This window comes from Manduca sexta, chromosome 23 (genome assembly GCF_014839805.1).
Source record: "Manduca sexta isolate Smith_Timp_Sample1 chromosome 23, JHU_Msex_v1.0, whole genome shotgun sequence".
NCBI lineage: Eukaryota > Metazoa > Arthropoda > Insecta > Lepidoptera > Sphingidae > Manduca > Manduca sexta.
The window spans coordinates 11435817-11446370 of NC_051137.1; the positions used below are offsets into that span (position 1 = coordinate 11435817).

General features: G+C 35.1%; 1 protein-coding gene across 1 annotated transcript; it reads right to left on the reverse strand.

Moving 5' to 3' along the window:
- Window positions 1–870: 870 nt before the first annotated feature.
- Window positions 871–10402, reverse strand: LOC115456299 (polycomb protein Asx). The gene is made up of 7 exons (XM_037441804.1): window positions 8132–10402; window positions 6376–6444; window positions 6186–6259; window positions 4981–5408; window positions 4501–4801; window positions 4216–4326; window positions 871–4043 (listed from the first exon to the last, which is right to left on the reverse strand). Exons 1-7 carry the CDS (start codon window positions 10146–10148, stop codon window positions 3897–3899), a joined length of 3147 nt encoding a protein of 1048 aa, XP_037297701.1. The 5' UTR covers window positions 10149–10402; the 3' UTR covers window positions 871–3896.
- Between the last annotated feature and the right edge of the window lie 152 nt (window positions 10403–10554).

Below are 10554 nucleotides of genomic sequence, written 5' to 3' on the forward strand. Positions count from 1 at the left end.
ATCGGTTGGCTGATTGTATACCTATTTGTCAAATAGGCAATTTGACAATGTCAGTAACTTGTCACGAGTTATTATCTCAATCAACAAAAACTCAATTTTATCTGTTAATGACTTACATGTTGGAAAATTGTAGAATATAGTTTAAACTTTCAATAACGTAAAAATTGGGTAATAATGAATATCAGAAAAATCTTGTGGGTTATATATACATAATAGTAAACATTTGCTGATAATTGCGCCATCTCTTATGGAGCACCGAGACTACCTACGTACCGTAATTCAAAAATTGAATAAACTGAAAACATATTAAATATTTTCGCTAGGTACTAGATAATCTAGTTTATTGGTCTCTGCTAGATAAGGCAGACAAATATTATGGTGATACGCTCGCCCCCCTATCACTCATGAAACGGAATATACTTACATACACGACGAAAAGTGGGTGCAAATCTACCTACCCCTACGAGTGTATTTTTCAAATTCAATGTTTTACATCTGCTAGGCGTTTCCCAAGGATAATGATTACTTTCAGCTTTTTTACTTTTATCATCATCCTCAGCCTCATAAAGTTCACTGCTGAACATAGACCTTCCCCAAAGATATCCAGATGGACAGATTTTTTACTCTACACAGGAATTTTCCTGGAAAACATTTTAGGCAATATATGATAGATAGGCGTCCCTCCATTTATATTATTAACGGTAACCCTACACGTGACGGTTAAATTTTTTTACTCTCGTATCCGTACGTGCCTGATTCTTTCAAGTCTTGGTCATGACTAAATATTTTGTATCGTAATAATTTTATTATTTCCATACCAAGTAAGTAAAAGTTAGTATTAAATTAGATTTAGGAATTTAAAAAAAGAAACTCGTTAGAACATAATTTTATTAGAGAAAAAAATGTCAATCAGCCTAAAGTAACTAATTACCAATAAATAACAATATGCGAATACTTTTAAGACAATTAAACGCACAATTCGCATGACATGCTTTTAAATAAACAAAAACAAAGACCTGCCTATGAATCGTTGGCATGTTTTCGCTATACCAATAAATTGTTTAGGTAAGTATACACAATTTAAACAATGCTAATAATTAATTATTGCATACAGTGATCAGATTATGAAATTACTTAATCTACATAATCTATATTGTAGGTATTACAATTTTTAATACACCTCTAAATATCCCAATCTAAAACTTCTTGAAGAGGTCCTTTTATCCATGTATTTGTGACACAATGTATACATAGAATATTTTAACAGTTACGATTAATAATGATATACGCAAGGATATACAGATGTAAATTTGTGATTCCAAGTGAGCAACGCTTTTATAACTATATTTATGAAAGTCGTAACATATTATAGCATCTGAATGTCATTTATTTATTGTAAGGCGTAGCTATGAACTTACTAGGCATAGCCAATACAACGTCATCGACTATCTAAACTATACAAGCACGTGGCCGCGTTTTGGTCGCGAGGTTTCTTGTTCAAACACAATTACATCATTGCTTGTTTTTTTATGGAAAGGAATATTACAGTATTTTTATGTCAGAAAATCAGGTCTGATTTCCTCCTACTAATGGAATATCAGTTAACAGTTATATTGCCAAACCACTTTTAAATGAATTTCGTTAACCCTTAAATATAAATACCTATTTATATATTCCAGGAGTTGGTGAAGGTCTGGAGGCCCTATTCCGACTACAGGGGCTTATCCATCTTTTTGCAATTACCGGCGTTCTAATCGAAAGACAACTTTAATAGCCGTGTAGTTAATAAGAGTAATAAAAGAAATCCTATTTACCTATACGTCAAATCTGTCCTTGAATTAGTTTGACCATAATTGCAAAAAGACGGATATAATCCCGTAGTCAGAATAGAGTCCCTTGATCGTATTATGATAAAATATAACAAATACCGCTATAAGTTTCAGGCATAAGAGATGATCTAATAGTAAGAGGAGGGTTATTAAATGATATAAATAAGGCGCACCGAATGACGTCACCCTTATTAAATAAAGAATACGTTCATCGCAGTAAGCCTTTACTCTTACTCACATTACGTAATACAAATTACCTATAAATACTATATTAGCTGCTGTTTCATTTAACATATTTTTTGTAGTTTTACAGGTTTATTTTTCATTGTATAAACTGTGAAATAAGAAATAATGTAATATAAACAGATCTTGTAAAAAGAGGATAACAATCGATTACTGTGGCTTAAGAGATGATGTAATTAAAAGTAATAAAAAAAAAATACAGCCATTAATAAGTTAACGTAAATTGGCGCACAATATTGATAATACTCCGTCTTACAATACTAAGGGTACTTGAATGGGATGTGAAATAAAGTTGTTATAAAAATATTAGTTTTTAATAAATGTTTGCCACAAACTAGGCCACGCGCCTGCGCGAACTAGTTATAACCTGTAGTTATTTCTTGATAATCAGTTATTTTCGCTATAATAACATTCTTATACGATACGCTACTCTCAATATGAATCATAAGGGATTGTATATTATTGGGTTATTAAAACAAGAGATCGAAGGGAGATTATATGAACAATTTGGATATCAATGTTACAAAGAAGTCTAAAAATTAGCAAAAAGCTATACTTCGATTTGTAAAAGATCCTTATAAAAATATTATAGATAACTATAAATATATTGCATAACTTAGTGTCATATTAGTGTACACGCCATAGAGAATAACTTAAATACAACAAGTAATGATTTATAAATACCTATGACGTATTGTATCCATCCGATGTTCGAACCACCAGCCTTTCCGTTGTCAATAAATATCTGTACATACACTTAGTTATAAACACTATTCAAAATAGATGGGTAATCAGATGGTGCAAAGAATATACCGGGATCTGCCACCGCTACAAAGAAATACGCTTGCTCGTTCACACACACACACAAAGATTCCGAAGGTACAAGTCAACTAAAATATCCACCGTATAAATCAAATTGTGATAGTTATACTAAAGTTAAAATAATAATGGCAAATTTAAATTAGCTTACGAGCTAAGGCTTCGTGTGCTATCAACAACTAAGATTACTGCAGAGCTACTAACGCGTCAATATACATACTGATATTTCGATACTCAATGCGTAATATATTATCACAAAAGTAAAGTATAAAAGACAGCAAGACAACGGTTTTACATTGACGTCTGCGTCGTTAATTTATTCCGCACTAATTTATGTTAGTCCGCATACATAAGTTGAACTTATTTATTACTCATACTGCTAAAAAAATACAATTCTTGTGCGAGGCGATATCTCAAATTAGCCTATCTTCATCCAATGTCCGTTAATGTAGACACTTTTGAGATATATCCGACCCACACATACAGATTTCCTCGCTTGGCCGACAAACATAGTGTCGAAGTACAAATCACTGTTGAGTATATTTCTAAAATAATGATTTCTTGTCGATTGAATGTATTCAAAACAGATAGCACCACCATTCCTAACAACCATTTTCAATTGTCCATCATACATTTCGCACAGTCTTACTCTAAGCACGAAGTCACAAATAGACACACAAATGTATTGACACATTCCGATCACACCAACGGTCAGCCGCTATTTGCTAGAATTCCATACAAAATATGAAAAATAATATTTCGATTCCCCAGGAATATGTACGCTTGAACGTACAAATAGCCCACTTACGTCTACATGTGAGCACATTGTCTCACTAAGCAGCTATATATCAGCTTTGTTACAGTCCGTCTATCATAATAATATGAAACATTTACACATGTCAAGACATAGTTTAAAAAAATGAGCAGTCGTTTCGAGATGACGCAATTTCGCTTATATTCCGTGGTGACGAAGCGCGAGGCAAGATATGAGGCGGAGCGGAGGGGTCAGCGTATGAGGCAGGTGAGACACAGCTCGGCCGAGCCGATGCAGTCGTCGTGGCAGAAGGCACCGCATTTCTTGCACAGGATCATGGCGCGCAGGTTGCACACGCATGCGTCGTCCGCGCCCACGCTCCGACACCGAGCCACGCTCTGCACAGTCATAAATTACAACTGATATTTACATTATTGTAAAACTTTAAGAAATCAAACAAAGGTTTTCATAGGTTATATAAAAATAGATTGCTCCGTATTTATGCAATAATAAAAAAAAATAATAATTTAAGCAACATAGTCTAATTACCATTGATACTAATAAGCTTACCACATTAGTATTTTGATTGGATGGCGGCGCGCTTGACGCTCTGGGCGCCACGTTCGGCGTTCTTTGCACGAGGATGTACTGCCCCACGTTATTGGGACGATTCTCGTTAATCTAAAATCATTTGAAAGTAAAAGTAAAAGTAAAATTGTGCCTTTTACTTACTTAATGTATGTGCGTTCTGGTGCAAATGAATGTATTACAATATGAATTAATACCGAAAGTATTTTTGTGATTATAAACATAGACTCGAGGCTGGCGGTAGACATTTAGGGCGTGCAATGTAACCTCATTATGCTGCATGACGGAGACGGGCAGCTGCCTGACGAGCACGGGCGGGGGCGGCGGCGGCGGGTGCGGCGCGTGCGGGGGCTGGTGGCGGAGCGCGCGCGGCGGGTGCGGCGCGTGCGCGGCGTGCGGTGCGGCGTGCGGCGCGGCGTGAGGCGCGCGCGTCAGCAGCGCGGGCGGCGGCCGCAGCTGGCCGCGCAGCGCGTCGCGGTTCGGACTGTTCTGGATCACCGCCTGGCAAATCTGGTAGCTGCGTTCCAGGTTCACCGCGCCAGGCGGCACCTTGTTCGAACTGCGACTTCTGTATACACAACATTTTTATGTTAACTTGTATAGGCATATAAAATTTTCAAATTATAATATCGATTCATCGGGAGAATCCCTATCATAAATTTTGATGATTTATTTTGACATTGTTTTGCATTGTATAAATATTTAATATACTAACTTAAACACGATATAAATAACGGCATTACAAACCTGTTAGACTCCTTACTCAACTTAGTTTTCTTTCCGACAGGCCTCATGTTCTGCGTCAGTGTGGTCGAGTTGACCGCAATATTTGTCGCGGTGCTACTCGTGCTCAACGTCGTCAAAGGCTCTGGATCCTGTTTGACAATATTGTCTTTGACTGACTGGCAGCTTTCTGACGAGTTTGACGACTCTATATTGAAACTTGGATCTCTGTCCTCTTTGTATAGGCAGTGTTCGTCGTTAGCGTTAACATCTTCCATACTCGTCTTGGAGTCTTCGCTAACGTATTTCGCATTGTCCGTGTTCAGGTTTGTGAATGTGTTCAGAGTCATCACGTTTTCATTGTTGGGCCAGTCGTTTTCACTCTTCCACGTTACCGCCGACGTTTTTGGTTTAGCAGCGTCTTGCATGCTGTCATCTGGATACGATACCATCTGAAATTAAACAGAAAAAAGAATTAGCTAACGTTAGACGGGAAAATATGCCGTTACAGAGATACTTAAATAGCATTGCGTTGTCTAGCTTTTTCACCCTTAATTCATCAGATAATTTGAAAGTTCCGGGTTCGATTTTCAGGTCGTGCAACTAGCGTTTTCTAACACGATTAGTGCGGGACTGTATCCTCAAGTGACATTTGTCCGATCGTAAAACTAATCGCATCCTTCTTACAACATGCTTCAAATAGTGAGATGTGCTGGCCTCACATTGGAGGGGAATAAGGTCAGACAGAAGGAAATTGCATTTTAAAGGATTGTCCCAATTCTTGATATAAATTCGCTAGTTATCTTAGTTCTAGATACAGTCAGATAATTTTCTGTAAGTCTTATTTAAGTAAATATTGATCATTGTTTTAATCAAAATTATAATCATTTGTGTTGAAAAAAAATCTATCTATGCAATTGAGTAGCAGGTGTGAACATTCAACGTTTTGTAAAAGACGCGTAAAATAAATATGCAGGTTTTGATTATAATTACAAAATAAGCACAAGTGGTCTACAAATTATATTCATTCATGTTTGCAAAGTGTCACAAGAATAACGTAAGCAATACAATATACAATAGGTATTAAAAAAATAATATTTTGAAAGTACATAAAACATTTTCGAATAACACCAAAACCATACGAAGTTCATAACTAGCGCATTATTTACACCTATATAAATATTATACATGATACAGATAGTCGACAAATCACATTTTAACAAACTTACCGATGTATTTGTCACTTCCATCATAGGTATCGAAGAGTTATGCGTCAACGGCATTGTAACAACCGCAGTAACATCTGTAATAACAAATTTTACACTATTTACAAAGTTTTCCATGATAAATAAACAACTGACATTATATGTGAAGTACCCTCAAAAATATTTTATTATGTACATATCAATCAGCACTTACTAGTTTCACTCATGTACGACGATAACTCCATTAGGTTTGGATGTGACGTATATTTTACATCTTCGCTTTCTGCAATAGAAAGTATTATGAAAAAATATTGTGGCAAAATATCATTCATAATGCTACTGGTAAATTTCGTATGCAAGCGTCCGGTCGCAATAAGGTTGGTAAATGAGTCTTTTTGACTTTTTATCTCAAATGATAGACTGCAGTCATTGTGACTACTGAGTAATTTGAAATATTTTATTATTTCAATGATGAGGCGCAGTATACTGCAAGGCCGTGTGTTATTATTTATATTATAGGAAGGCTAGGCGGGATACTATGCAACTTAAGCGCCCTGTTCTTCTATACTTTCATACTTACTTATATATTATAAATTCAAAAGTAATTCTGTTTTGCTTTGACAGTTGAACCACTGAACCGATTTCGTTTAAATCTAATATTGAGATAGTTTGAAATCATGGGAAGGATATAAGCTACTTTCATTCAGGGAAAATGTATAACTAGACCTAAATCCCAGAAAAAATTGACACGCGGGCGAAGCCGCGTGCAACACGGCTATTAATATGTATAATTATTCATATATACAAAAAAGAATACGAAAAAGCTATATGCAAATTATTTTACTAATATTATACATGTGATAATTTGTAAACATTTTTCAACATTTGATAGAAAAGAATGCTGAAACAGCTGAATGGTGGATGCAATTTGAATTGCATTTGAAATTTGACTCCACAACACGAAAAACCTTTCATAAAAGTAGCATTGTTTACTTTTCGGGGATAATGCCTATAATACAGGAAATGGTCTTATGTTCAGCGGATTCTCTATTTACTTCCAATACAAATCTAAACATACATATTTAGATGCATTTGAACATACAAACATCCAAATATCTTACAAACTTTCACATATTATTTATAATATTCATATTTGGTATTTTTATTTCATGTTGATAACTAGGGACCAGTTTATACATAATTTTAAAGTAGTTAGTAATATATATGAATATACTTAAAATATGCAATGTCAATGAATGAAAAGAAACTAAGTAATGATAAGATTATTTACTTAAATTTGGATTGCTAAGTATTAAGTAAATTATTTTTTGCTCAAAGCAAAAAAAAGCTCTAGTTGCAACCAGTTTTTTTTTTGTTAAAAGGAATGGTGATTAAATAAAGCTAGATAGGTCTACAAGGTATACAAAATGTTCCAGATTAACTTTTTAAAGTTGGTCTAATATAAAGTAGTATTATAATATTGCCTGAAAATATGTGCCATTCAATAATTTAGGCATTATATACAAAATTACTTATATGCAATTAATGCATATGACTATTATCTGGTCTCTAAATTTTATAAATATGTAACCTATCCATAACTAATAATTTAAATAACTAATTATTTTTTCATAACATTGAGAAATTTAAAGAGTCATTAAGAAATATTATAAAAGATTAGTACTATTCTGCCGTGTTAGGCTCAAAAACAGTATCTTAAAAAAATCAAAATCTTGATTTTTATGTTGTCAAATAGCTTAAAGAAATACCCATCCAATGAACTTATCTAAGTAACAGAATCTTGTTTAGAACTTGTAAAAAAAACCTTAAAAGAGTTTCTTTATCTCAGTTTTACATACAAAACTATAAAACAATATTTATAAAATTATCATGAAATAAGGTTTCCCTGACAATTACGCTTTTGCACCTAGCATGGCAGTATTTAAATACTAAAACATAAATAGACTTACGTGATGTCAGGATGGCAAGACCAGTCTCCAAAATAAATGATTCTGCATCTTTAAAATGTTCATCATAATAATTGTGCACTATGTTCTGTGGTGGCCTCTCTTTATCCTCACATTTTTCTGGCTGTATATTTTCATCTTTAAACTCTTGTTCTTGACTAGGCTGTGACGTCTCACATTTTACCTCTTGGGACACTTCAAAGTTCTGACACACCTCTTGCGCATTGTTTGACAAATTGTTATCAATTGGAGATTCAATGTTGCGATCTACTGATTTAAAGTTATCTTGATACTGCTCCTGCATAAAATCATCATGGTTCTCATGCACTGGAGAGCTCTTGAGTTCTTCCTTTTTCATTTCAAGAGTCTCCTCCATTTCCTGTACTGCTTTGTCACAGGGCATATTCACATTTTCCACACATTCATTTGTTGTAGCATTATTTATGTTTGTATCAATTTTTAAACTTGACATTGAAGATTCACTCCTTTCATCATACTCATAAATTGAAGCTGTAGCCTTGCTGTCTTCACTGTTCGTATCCACATGATCCTGTCCCGAGTACATTAGCTCATCATTTGGACAAATTTGTTCATTGCCATAATGTGTTTCACCATCTGATGAATGGTTACTTCCCATATTTTGATTGTGAGGCAAAAAGCTTGCATTATCCATGGCGTAATCACCATCAAATCTAATTCTCTTTGCTGTATTGTAATCTTCATTATCATCACTCAATCTCTTTGAAGGTTCATGTAAATTACTATCCGAATCTATCATCTTTTCTTCTTCACAGTCTTTTGAAGTGCTTGACTCTTCTATAGTCACTACACTTATATCTAATACTTGTTTTAAATCATTACGTTCTGTTTCACCTTCAGGCAGTAAGAGGGGATCAATGGGTGTGGTTGAAAAAGATTCATCCATTCTTTGTGTTGATGATGAATCTGAAAAATGTAAATCTACATGGCATTCTTCATAGCCTTGGTTGTGATTCTTAATTTGCTTAAGTGGCAACAAGTCAGGCACTGGAGCTGATGGCTTGGCATTTGTTGGCATGGCCTCTTCTATACCTTCATCAGCTTTAGCAGATGACCTTGTGACGGCTCCCACAGAGCGCATTCTTTTACTTGTACTTGAAGATTTACTCTTCTTAATCTTTGGAACAGTACTACTACTTGTTATTGAGGCAGTTGGCCTCAGTTTGATAGTAGTCTTTAATGATGGTCGATCCGAATTTAAACTAATTGATGATTTTTCTTTTCTCAGTTTTTCTCCCCAGAAAGGTTCAAAATGCTTTAACTTCCAAGGATCAATTTTACTTTTCTCCTTTTCAGCTTCAGTCTTCATTTTTTGTTGATTCTCTGGAGTGAACTCACCACCAGAGAGACAATCCTGCCATTCAAGACAGGCACGAGCAAAAAATTCATTATTAAGACTAGATGAGTTCAAACGGCCTGAGGGGCTAAGCCTGTCCACACTGGGCAGTAGCTGTCCAAGTTTGTATTGGTATAAAGGCGGAAGTAATGAAAATGTGTGTTTATTAAGTAGGGCTCGTATGTTCGTGTTCACTAAAATTGAATCTGGTGTTTCTAAGTCAATGCAGCCTTCTCTTGTCTGCTGCAACTGAGCTGCTGTCGATAATTTCTTTCCACTGCGTTTCCGAGGTTTCAAACAAAATCCTGGTATACTCGCCAGCACCTCTCGCATAGTCGAAGGTCTTGAATTTGTACTTGAATCGGCGTACGAGGTGGCGGCTGTCCATTCTCGAGTTTCAGGAGGCGGCGGGGGTGGTAGAGGCTTCACTATGATCCTGGGCAATGGTCGTGTGTGATTTGAGCTCTTTTTTCTTCGTTTAGATTGCTTTCTGGAGGAGTGCTTACTAGATTTATCGACATCGTCGGGAATGCGTATAACAGAATATTGTTCATTATTATTTGTAACGTATTTACTGTCGGATGAATTATCTGAATATTCCATATCGTTGTCTGCAGCATTTAAAGGAGAAACGTCAAGTTCCATTGTTTTATATTAAAGTGAAGTAATGAAATGAATATGATTGAATGCCGATAGTACACACTATTTTCAACCCATAATGTTATTTCTCCGGAGAACGAAATTTGCTTTTCTCTACAATTTAAGACTGTATACAATTCAACATCACTTTTTCGCTTTTGTCGTATTTTTTAATATGATGTAGCCATTCAAATTCCTTTTCATAGGACTGGTGGGCAAAACCAAAATGTCACAACAACAACGCAGAAAATGGATTCCGATCCAAATAATGTTGCTAAGTACAAAACATTAAAAATTACATAAATGTCAACATTGGGAACTGTGTGCTGACTTTGAAACTATCCTTTTATAATTCACGATCAATTTAGACTTCCCAAAAAAATTACTAATCATAAATTGTGCCAAATATTTA

What these genes read in the sequence shown, in the direction of transcription:
- LOC115456299 (XM_037441804.1), bottom strand. Translation starts at nt 10,148, where the DNA reads ATGGAACTTGACGTTTCTCCTTTAAATGCTGCAGACAACGATATGGAA. An exon ending in GTCGTACATGAGTGAAACTA is followed by an intron (nt 6,260 to 6,375) that starts GTAAGTGCTGAT and finishes TTGTTATTACAG; the next exon opens with ATGTTACTGCGGTTGTTACA. An exon ending in TGGAAGTGACAAATACATCG is followed by an intron (nt 5,409 to 6,185) that starts GTAAGTTTGTTA and finishes GTTTAATTTCAG; the next exon opens with ATGGTATCGTATCCAGATGA.